The sequence below is a fragment of the Acomys russatus genome, chromosome 27 (genome assembly GCF_903995435.1).
Source record: "Acomys russatus chromosome 27, mAcoRus1.1, whole genome shotgun sequence".
NCBI lineage: Eukaryota > Metazoa > Chordata > Mammalia > Rodentia > Muridae > Acomys > Acomys russatus.
Window position 1 is genome coordinate 41,958,659 of NC_067163.1, and position 12,278 is coordinate 41,970,936.

At 38.0% G+C, this 12,278-nt stretch overlaps 1 protein-coding gene across 1 annotated transcript in view; it reads left to right on the forward strand.

The window, feature by feature from the left end:
• Vegfc (vascular endothelial growth factor C) overlaps positions 1 to 12,278 on the forward strand; it is a 99,749-nt gene that overhangs the window by 57,234 nt on the left and 30,237 nt on the right. The window contains exons 2-3 of the mRNA XM_051169498.1: positions 9,908 to 10,109; positions 12,076 to 12,266. Of these exons, the coding sequence (XP_051025455.1) occupies positions 9,908 to 10,109; positions 12,076 to 12,266 (393 nt within the window). The remainder of the gene's footprint in view (positions 1 to 9,907; positions 10,110 to 12,075; positions 12,267 to 12,278) is intronic.

The window sequence follows — 12,278 nt, forward strand, 5'->3', positions numbered from 1 at the left end:
GAGAAAACTTTGGGCTGAATGTACACATTTCCATCTTCAGACACAGATCATTTGGAGAAGATTAAGAATAGGTGAAATTATTCACAAAGAGAAGTAAGATGATCGGAGACAAAAATAGTCCTGGACCACTAGTACTCAAATTGGAGAGATTATGTGTAAGAGATGTAAGCAAAGGTCAGAGATAGTCATAAACCCTGACGGAGAGGAAATATCAGGAAAATGGGGTCTCAAGAAGCCACACACACACATGGCTTTAATAGAGAAACAGCGCACTGACCTATGGGATAGTTCCAGTGGACTGGTGGGGAGCAGAACCCAGAGTGGATGCTCACTGTAGGCTCATAACGAAGAGCACAGATGTCCTTTCAAGACGTTCTGAGAGAGGAGAATAAAGATAAGGACTTAAAGGGACTTTTAATCTGTTTGACATTTTCCTTGTATGCTTGTATTTATTTATTATGTTTCTTTATTTTATTTAATTCATGAGAACAGCAGGTTTGTACACTGAGGTGAGAGTGGGAGAAAGAGAGAACTCTGAATAATAAGAACAGCTAAGTGTTGCTTCAGCAAGGACAGAAGTGACACCCACATCTGTGGAGTGAATGGCTTTGGGGAGAACGAAAAGCATTCGATTAGTTTTCTTAAAAGGAGAAAGAGAGATTGGGAAACAGGATTCTTGTTGAAGGTCAGCCAAGGTGGTCAGATGTGAACTAGGGGATGCTGGAAAAATGTGAGATATGATCAAATACCCAAGGCGGTCACATAGCAAAGGAGACAATGTTCGCTCTAAAATGACTTAGTAGGAAAAAAAAAAGATCTGTATCAATGAGATTTGTATCACTGCACGAAAATTACTGGGGTCGTTAACTTACGAAGGATGAGAGTTTACTTTGGGCTAACAGGTATGATGAGTCTGGTCCATGAACAGGGACTTATGGGCCTGTGCTAGGGCAGCACACCACGATGGGAGTGTTTAGTAAAGCAAAATCAGAAGCGCGGTGAGCCTGGAAGAAAACAGAGCAAGAAGGGCTCACGGAAGAGTCTCTTTCACCTGCATGTCCCCCAAACCCAAAGGAACCCCCAGTGAGCCCAACCCCATAAACATTCTGTTGCTTCCTGGGCTCATCTCCCTGGACCCCAGTACCTTCACAGGGTCATGCAGGGGGGACATTTATCATCCAAACTATGATGTTTAATGTTGGGAAACCTCAGTGATGAAGCCAATTACACAGGGGCTCAATGCTCGATTACAGTTCACTGAGCTAGCTATAGTAGTGAGTATTAAAACACTTTGTACATGCATATTAAATAAATACTAAAACACATTTTCAGAGCAGATGGAAGTAGTGATGCATTAGTTTTGTGAACATGGCATTAGCGCACTTGCTCTAGTTTCTCTTCTACATAGGAGTTTTCTATAGGGAAACGTAGGAGCTCCAGTATTATAAGGAGCTCCTTTCACCTAAATAAATATCCATTGTTTTCATTAATATGCACAGTAAATATGATCTCCTGGACAGATAAGCTGGTTTCTTCCTCCTTTCTCCTCTCCCTTCTGCTCTCCCTCCACTCCTCCTCCTCCCCTCCCTCCTCCTCGCCTTCCTTCTCCTCCCCGTGACTCTCAAGTCAAAACATCTTAGGAATACAGTCTTAGGCACAAGAGGAAGATATAAAGACTATTCTGCTCAGTTATCTTAAAATGATATGCAGTTTGTAAATACACTTGTCCTATAGAACTGTACCTGGCAAATATTAGCCAACATGCAGTATGGAATTTTACCAGCTAGCCCAAGAGACCTGAGCTCCATAATGCTCTCTTTGTATCTTAGGGTCAGGAAGCTAATAGCAGTCAGGAGTAAAGAGAGACAGATCTTTGAAATTTGCCCAGTTCCACTAAGTGGATACTTTCCTACAGTGAAACTTTAAACACGAATCCTACTTATTGGCACAGAGTACTGTAGAATGTAAATATTTAATTCTAAATTTGACCTTCTCAGGGCCATTTTTAAGATGGAAATAAAATGCAGCCTAGGATTATTCTTGAGCTAAAATCTAAGCTTTATACTGTGAACACTGGTTGCAAATGTTATTAGCATAATGGTTGTCTTCTCTTGCTTAGTGAGGACTTTGATGCATCTACTTATGCCAACCTACAGAAATATCTGTGTTAAAAGTCACCTGGGTGCTTAACGCCATATTCATTTATCTAACTCCTGGCTTGTTAGGATGAGGAAGGCCACAGCTAATATTTATTACTCCTGGCAATCTGTTTCTAAATTTTCATCTTCTTAGGGAAAGAAGGCATCACTCCTTAGTGTTCCTGTACAAATAATGGTACTCACAAAGACACACCTGCTGACAGTGTTGTGAAATTCACACTGCACAAAGCATAAGGTAAAGAAATGTGTTGTGCAAAGACATTGCCCAAAGCAGCCTTGACACTGAGTCATGGAGGATTGGCTTAGCAAAGCTCCTAAAGTAAGCAGTTTGGGACATAAGGAATCTGGCATGATAAAGAAGTGTGTGGCTTCTCAAAATAAGTGCTTTCCCAGAGCTCACTAAGTGGACTGGCCTCAGGGAAACTTTCTAAATCCTTAGATGAATTAGATAGAGTCATAATAGTTTTTTTTTTCAGCTGCCTTTAAAAGCACATAGCTTCGCATATTCTAATCATCAATTAAGGCACCCCTCTTTTCTTCCCTGCTTCCCCACATACACACACTGTTTACAACCAATTGGCATATAACTGATTCTATTGTTCATTCCTCTCTCTCTCTCTCTCTCTCTCTCTCTCTCTCTCTCTCTCTCTCTCTCTCTCTCTCTCTCTCTCTCTCTCTCTCTCTCTGTGTGTGTGTGTGTGTGTAGGTGCCAGCAAGTTATAAGAAAGTATTGGAACCCTTTGTGCTACAGTTACAGGAAGTTGTTTGCTGCCCCAGGGAGGAGCTGGGAAGTGAACTTGGCTCCTCTGGGAGGGCAAAAATCTTTCTTAACTACTGAGCCATCTCTCCAGCTCTAGTAATTAGATTTTTTTAAAAAAATGATTAAATATTGCTAGTTTGCCTCTCTGCAATAAGTTCTTAAATAGGTTCTAATCATAGAAAGTAATTAATAACTCATTCGTTGGTGAAAGTGAAAACTGGAAGTTTTATGTTTTTAGATGCAATAGTTCTGGTTAAATACTTCAGCTTTGTTTTCCTCAACATTGTTTCATAGCAACAAATTCCTCTCCCTGACACTTTAGAAACTAATCTGGAATCCTTTAGACACAAGCACATAAACTTCAGAGAATTTTTCTGCAATTAATTGCCATATACAAAGCAGGTATGTCTTAAGATATGGAAGTTCCTTGGAAAGAAGAATTTCGGAGAGCTGCTATTTAGGATTCTTAGCTCTCAAAATAAACATATATGATGTGTAGCTTGTAAGCTGCGCTGAAGGAGAGGCTTCGTTCTGGAATAGCATGCCTAGAACATTCCTTGGCACAGTGTAATCATTCAATAGAGAATGGTGACTTCATAATCTTTTCTCTCTTGCTGTTGATTTGAAATTTTAAGAGGTAGTGGCTGCCTAGATAGCACAGTCCTAGCCTCTTTACAAAGACAGGGGTTAAGCACTGGAAACAGAAGCTTCCCTGGGGGACATCTCATTATACAGTTCTTATTTGTGGACAAATGTGATTGTTTTTCTTTTTATCACACCTTAAAAATGTATTCTAAAATGTCAGCTGAGTAGACACTGGAATAGGAATACACAGAGAGAGAGAGAGAGACAGAGACAGTGAGAGAGAGAGAGAGAGAGAGAGAGAGAGAGAGAGAGAGAGAGAGAGAGAGAGAGAGAGAGAGAGCATATTAAGTAATCAGGAGTGGGTGTAAATGTGCTTTAGAAGAGAAAACAGAGTGAAAATAGGTGTCACCTTTGTTTCACAAGTTAATTACAAAGGAGCTCCAGCAGGGCTGGGCAGAAGCGGGAAGCATCCAGTTCCCCTTATTATTGCCACTCACATTAGTTTTACTTCTGGACATTCTTTATGTGAGTTTTGCCTGTCTTTGACAACAGTCTTTCTTTTTGTATAAAGTGAATTATGTTTCAATGTAAGCCCTGGTACGCATTGTGGTAGTTTTGAAAAATAGGCATGCAAATATCTTAAATCCTCTGGATTGCATCATGCTTAAGTATGTCCCGGCTGCTTTCAGCTGATTCCTTGCTGAAATGGGGCAGAGGTTAGAGTTACAGAAGTTGTTAAAGAGGCGGAGTCGTCCCCACACCTTGCTTAACCGTGGACATCAAGTGACCGTTTTTTAAGCCACTCAGGACGCAGCTCCAGTGCCTGCTTCTAAAGACTTTCCAGCTTTCCGTTAATCCTCTTGAGCAGGGGGGTTGTGTTCTTCTGCTCTGTGTCCTCACAGGCAGTCATCCCCATCTCCTGTCCCAACCTTCCATTCGCATAGGGTTGAATGCGCCTGATGACCAACAAAGAAGCCCCTTTGTGGGCTGATGCTGTGCCTTAAAACGGCTTCAAGGAACTTCAGCATTCTGAGCACATTCTGCCTTTTGTAGGAAGGCTAAAAATGCTTTGTTGCAGTGAGAAAGAGATAGGTGTTCCCAGCGTCTCTACATACAGGCCATAGTGAAAAGAGTAAAAAACAAATGGATGTTTCGTTGTGGATGAAATAAAATCAGTCATCTATATGAAATATATTAGCATAAGTTCAGTTCAAGTGTAGTCATAAAGGAAATTAATAAAACATTGTTAATCTGGAAAGAAACTTTTTTTAAAAACCAGGAAACCATTAAAAAAAAAAGCATCTGGCTACTTACATACCTTATTTCACAAAGTCACATTAAATTTTTACAGCAGTCCTGATATTTTGGTTGAAGAAATGAGCTCAAAAGGTCATACACACAGTAAATATTGTGGCTAAGATTCAAACACAAGTTTATCGATCTGTGCAGAATGCATGTTCTTACTGTTGTGTCAGGACAGACATATGCATTTCCTCAAATCATGATGTGTTAGAAAACCCAGGGGCCAGACAGATACTGTATTAAACATGTGCCTCTAGGTATGCAATGTGTGTATTTAAAGAACAGAGATATTTTATCAGGGAAGGTGAGACTTCACAGTGTGTAGGTTATAAGAAAAGCTTAAGAATAAAGAGTTCTTTGAAGCCGAACTCATGATATAGGAGAGAATACGCAACATAGTTAGGGCTTAAACGTTTACTGGTGTCACCAACACCCGTAGTGATAATTGTCTTTGGCACATAACATATATAAAAGCAGTGGACATCTCATTTGACATGCTAGTTCATGCAATAAGACACTTGAAGCTTTTTTACTTTCAAAAAAATGTAACTAAAATTTGTAATGGAAGAAAAAAAGACAGTAAAATTACAACTGTTTTGTAATTTTTTAATTTTGGCATCAATTCTATTGTTGAAATTTGAGGAGCCATGTGCAATCCAAATAGTGTGCTTAAAATAAGCTTCATAGTAAAGCTATTGTAGGGATGAAGATGGGCTCTACAGTAGAACATTCACCTCCATGCACAAGGCCTTCGGTTCAGTCCTTAGCACAATACTTACTTACCCACTCAATTTTGTAGTAGAATAAAGATAATAATTAAATACACAAAGGAAAAGGGATTGGTTTAGTCCTATACCAAAGTGACAGAATAAATGGTGGAGGATCAATTGGAATGAAAAAGAGGATCCTGACATCTACCTTACACTATACTAAAAGAACAATTCCAAGTTCGTGGTTGTCCCAAAGTGAATGAAAATCTTACAGAATAATGTAGAATGATATTTTCATGATTGTGAGTTAAGTGATTTTTTAAAAGACTGATCTTGAAAAAGCTCAGGTATATATATAATTTGTTCACCAGAAACCACTACGGAATGAGTGGAAATATAGTTACACAGTAGATGTCTGTGATTCATGTATCGGAACCCAATGCAAAGAGCTCATATCAAGAATACATGTGTAATCCACACAAGTAACAGCACCAAAGACGGCTAGCAGAAATGAATGAAAAGCTGTTATTAGCTGCCCTTGCAAACAGGCAATCACGTCAAACCACAATGAGATGGTCTGCATACATATTAGAATGACTGAAAGTGTGAAAACAACTAATGTACATTGGCAAAGACACAGAGCAAGAGATTCCATATGCAACCCTCAGAAGTGTAAATTGATACATTTATTTTGGTCTTATCTGAGCACTCAATGATGTGCTTACTTCATAAGCCAATTCTTTTTCTCTTTCATACCCTCTGATGTATACTACATACACATAGACTAGAGAAATTGTAGTAGTTAACAGAATGGAAAACCAGCACTTCTCAAATATGATTCAATTTTACAAAGTAAAGTTGAGAAAAGCAACCCAGTACTATGTATGCATATTGCAGCACACGACCATTGTAAACTCAAAGCGAAGCAAAAACTGGCTTTTAAAAACCCTCGGAATGAAGTTAGTTACATTTTGTGAACTGTTATAAATAAAAAGAGTGAAGAAGACTTGCAGGATGTATTCAGCGTTCTCTGCTTATCTGTGTGGGGTTACAGAAGCTCATTGTATAAAAGTCCCTCAAACTGTGTGATCATGATCAACTCACATCCCAACTGAATATTATATGTTAATTAAAATGTACAAATTGCATAATTAATATTGTAATCAGTACTAAATAATATTAGCACCAGTTGTTCCTTATCATATCAAAGAAACTTTACTAACAATAAATGTTTTAAAACCTCTTGCACGTTTTAATTTGAAGGATAATTTTTAAGTATCTATATATGTAGTGTGCATTTGTGTATGTGTGTGTCTTTCCATGTTTATGTGGACATATGTGTGCAGCTACCCATGCACATGTGTGTTCATGAGTGTAGAGACAAGAGTTGACACTGATGCTGTCTGCCCTGTCTGCAGGGTCTGTCACTTGAACCCTTGTCTGTCTCTGAAACACTGGGGTCACAAGCAATCACCCTATCAGTCCCACATTATATGGGTCTTAAAGATGCAAACTCAAGTTAGTCATGTTTGTTTTACCAGTGCTTTACCCATGAAGCTCACCCCCAAGTAATTGAGCTCACATTTTCAAAGACAAAAAAGCTTGCATTTGGAATTATAACCAACAAAAGGGAAATCATTCATAAACAGTTGTGATTTGCTTAGGAACACTATTTATAAATAAATACGTTTTGCTATTACAAGCCAAGGGAATATTGTTAAGAAATACTTAATGAGAAAAACAGAAAGCATGCTCCTGTCACTGAGTAATATTAATCCAAGCAAGTAAGTGTATTTAAACCCACTCATTCATACAAAGTTTTTAACAGGAATTTATAGGGTTAAATAATTTTTTAAAAGTCCAACTTCTGGAATGTTCTTAATAGGATAATACGTGACATATGCTTTATGCCAACTGATGAAGTTAGATTATGCAAGCTAATGAAGCCCTCTAATGCCCCCTACAGGGTGCAAACATTACCCTAGACAATGCTGTAGGAGGTTGCCCTGTGAGTGTAAAGGTGTTCTTAGCCACTGTTCTCTATCATTCTGAAAACAATGCTCATTTTACAGCAGAGACCCTTAGATGTTTCTAAATATCTCTGGATGGACAGGAATCAAACCTGCTGTAAATGGGGGGTTTTGGTGATTTTTTTTTTGTATCTGTTTAGTTCTATGTTTGCAATCATAACTGAGAAAAACAAAAGAATTAATATTTCTTTGGTCATTTTGCCATCGTTCAAGAAAGGGTCAATGGGATTTTAATTCAAGAGAAAAAACTCAATATTTATTTCAGGTGTTTTGTTTACCATTGGTTGACTGTGCAGAGCTCACTGGTGAAGTAGAAAGATGTCTTTGGAATAACGTAATGTAAAATGGATAAAAAACATTCTAAGGCACTATATCACTTAAATTTTGATGGGAAAGTAATACGATTTAATCCCAGCACTTAGGAGGCAGAGGCAGACAGATCTCTGAGTTCACAGCCAGCGTAGTTAAAAAGCGAGTTCTGGTAAGGCAGAACTACACAGAGAAACCATGTATGTATGTATATACATGTATATATTTATATATATGCAAACAAGCAAAAAAGAAAAAGAGAAAAGTGATCTGTATGACAAATACAATGAAAAAAAATTTTCTTGTTTTAATAGCTGAGTAGTATTCCATAGTGTAAATGTACCACAGTTTCTTTATCCATTCTTCTACTGAGGGACACTTAGGCTGTTTCCATGTTCTGGCTATTATGAATAAGGCTGCTATGAACATGGTTGAGCAAATTTTCTTGTTGTGTGCTAGAGCATCTTCTGGGTATATTCCAAGGAGTGGAATAGCTGGGTCTTGAGGAAGCCCTATTCCCAGTTTTCTGAGATAGCACCAGATAGTGTACTAGTTTGCATTCCCACCAGCAATGAAGGAGTGTTCCTCTCTCCCCACATCCTCGCCAGCATGTGGTGTCGCTTGAGTTTTTGATCTTAGCCATTCTGATGGGTGTAAGATGGAATCTCAGAGTTGTTTTGATTTGCATTTCCCTGATGACTAAGGAGGTTGAGCATTTCTTTAAGTGTTTCTCAGCCATTTGATATTCCTCTGTTGAGAATTCTCTGTTTAGTTCCAAGCCCCATTTCTCAATTGGGTTATTTGGTTTGGTGGTGTTTCATTTCTTGAGTTCTTTATATATTTTGGATATTAGACCTTTGTCAGATGAAGGGTTGGTGAAGATCTTTTCCCAGTCTGTAGGCTGTCGCTTTGTTCTGTTGACAGAAGCCTTTTTGGGATAGAGAACAAATGACATATTCTGCACTTCTGTATAATGGGACAAGGTCAGAAGTTGACTGTAGTCTTAGGAAAGTTGTCAACCCTCCTATCACATTACCATTGCTCCTTATTTTCTGCGGCCTATTTAACAATCAGATGCTAATAGAAGCATTATGGCATTTTATTGCACATGACAGTGACCACAAATATAAAGATAGATTTCATTATCTATATTTATTTAGAATTGGTTGGCAAATAATATATGCATATATAGCTATATATAGTATATATGTCCATATGTAGTATATATGGACATGTTTTGAAAAGCTCAGAAGATATTATCACTCATGAGCTCATAGAATGAGCTTTCTTTAATAACTTTGCCTCCATAACCATTCTTTCTCTCAGTAAACATTATTAGATCTCAAAACTTGATTCTTGAGTTTTGTGTCATATATGAGATTTTTCCCAAGCAAATACATCATGTATATAAATTTGGAAGTTATGATAATTTCAGTGATGTTAAGATCTCCACTGAAATAAACTTCAAGTGTTTATTTCATGCTGCCATGACTGCACCAGCCCTTTACCCTTTCTCTTTGTTCTAGGTATGTAGCCCAGAGCTTTGACCATTGGCGGTGCCGTATCACTGCACTACATATGCAGCCTTCAGTCCAACTTTAAAAATCTATTATGCAATTATATTTTAATTAAAATTAATATGTATATATTTTTAAAGACTTTACTTATATTTTATTGATGTTGGTACACAATATTAGAGGAAATTTGTGTCAATTTACTTATATAGTGTACATGGAAAAATATGTATAAATGAGTATTAAAGTCAACAAATTTGTCAGTGTGAAAAAGCTGTTACAACAATAAGGAATTTTAAAACTCACCTCTCACAATTTTGGATCTTAAAAGCAAATATAGTTTAGCTGTGCTAGTCTAGAGATATTACATACTAATACGAATTTAATTTTACCGTGACCATTTAAGCAAGTCATGATTTGTTGATAATCCTCTTATTATCAGATACAGTGTCTGTTAGATTAAACCAGAAGGCTTTTGAGTTTCTCTTCCTAAACTCTTAGTCTGGTAAAGTACTGACCTTCAACTTTCTTTTGACAGGCTTTCACAGGCAAAGACCTGGAGGAGCAGTTGCGGTCAGTGTCCAGCGTAGATGAGCTTATGTCTGTCCTGTACCCAGACTACTGGAAAATGTACAAGTGTCAGCTGAGGAAAGGTGGCTGGCAGCAGCCTAACCTCAGCACAAGGACAGGGGACACCGTAAAATTTGCTGCTGCACATTATAACACAGAGATACTGAAAAGTAAGTACATGCAACAATGCGCCTGAAGAGCTTCAAGCCCTTCGGTATGGAAGGACCTTTGCTTCCAGCTTGAAAAACTTTAAGTCCAGAGACGTTAAGAAAATAGATGTTAGCAAAATTGCCTTGAATGAAATAATTCGAGAACTCTTTTAAAGTAGTTAGGTGATTTCTTGAAGTCCACAGCTAGAAGGCACATGCACATCAGCACACCTTTATTAACTGAGATTGCAAACATTTGGAAATACTTAAATAAAATTTCCACCTTGGATTAATTTACCTTAGTTACTTAGGTTCATTTAATCCAGTGTTTCTCACCTTGCTGATGCTGTGACCCTTTAATGCTGTTCCTTTTGTTGTGGTCACCCCTAGTCATAAAATTATTTTCACTGCTACTTCATACCTAATTTGCTATGGTTGTGAATCACAACACAAATATCTACATTTTCTAATGGTCTTAGGCAACCCTTGGGAAACAGTCATTCCTTCCCCCAAAGGGGTTGCAACCCACTCATAGGTTGAGAACCACTGGTTTAAACAGTTATATCTAAAGAAAAATGAGTATTTTAAGAAATTTTCTTTTTGATTTAAATTTAGACATAACTTAATTTCACTTATGTGCGAGAATATGTATATATTATGCATAAGATATGTAACACTCTGCGCCCTATTCTTATACACAGACAGATAGACAGATGCTTATGTGTGCTTGTGTGCACTCTTCAAGAGCTACCTGCTGTCTTGTTTCCTCAGAGAGACTGGCTCAGAGTTGTCTTTTATGAAGCAGATTAATGTTTACCATAACATTTCACAAAAATCATGATGTGTAAAATGACATAATACAGGTTGGTTGACCATTTCATACAAGGCTCTCTTTAGTTTTAAATCGCACTGCCATTTCAAAGTCTGATAATGCGGTCAGGGAGATAACTATGCAATGATGAATATGTGAGTTTGACTCTCCAGTGCCCATATATAAAGATGCTCATAACTATGGGTGCCTGTAACCCTGGCATTGCAGAGAACAGTGAAAGGAAAGTCCAGCAAGCTAGCTGGTCAGACGGCCTAGCCTACTGAGAGAGTTCTGGTTCACTGAGAAATCCTATCTCAAAACAATAAAGGCACAGAGTGGTAGAGGACCCGGAGATTCCCTCCAGCCTCCACACGAACTCCTCCCTACAGGACACACACACACATGGATTCATGATGCAATCACCCATAATGTATAGTTCTTAAAAACCCAAAAATGTTATTTTAGAGGAAATACAGGGGAAATAAACTGGAAAACAGAAACTGCATCATCTTTAATATAGTACAAAGTCAATAGAGTCACAGGTAAGCCTACAACCTATTGGAAGCAGATGTCCAAGAGAAACCAGGAAGAGTTGGGAAATTTAATTTTCCTACAGTCAGCTAAGGCTACCATTTGTAATAGGTGGGAAATAGCCTTTCCTTGGACATAGCTACTGTCATGTCATTATTTAACATTACTGAATAGCTTGCCTGAAAATGAGTTTTGAATTATGTCAGTTTAAAAAGAAAAGCTAAAGCATGATGTTTACATTTGCTTCAAAACCACAAAAATTGTACTTGCCAGGCAAAGAGCGTGGCTCCGTTTTTGCATTTCCTGTAAACATCCATATATTAAATTTCCCTCTTTTAGGCAAGGAAAACCAAACATTTTTGTTAGGTTACTGGTATAATTTTTGAAATCCCTAATTTAATTCTAATTTTTTGTTACCTCCCTGTAAAAATAATCTTAAAAGGGAGTTTCCTCAGCGATTCTACTAAATATTATATTAAGTTCTCATTCACAGAGAAATTCTGGATCAAGTCTATTTTTTTCCTTAATTTGTTTTACACAAAATCTTAAGATATGAAGTCAGATATGAGTAAGTGGCAAATGCTGTAGGCTCTGTCTCCCTTGGTGGCTTCTGTGTAACTTATGGACTTCCCTATGACTCGACAGGTATTGATAATGAGTGGAGAAAGACTCAATGCATGCCACGTGAGGTGTGTATAGATGTGGGGAAGGAGTTTGGAGCAGCCACAAACACCTTCTTTAAACCTCCATGTGTGTCCGTCTACAGATGTGGGGGTTGCTGCAACAGCGAGGGGCTGCAATGCATGAACACCAGCACAGGTTACCTCAGCAAAACGGTAGGTATTCCA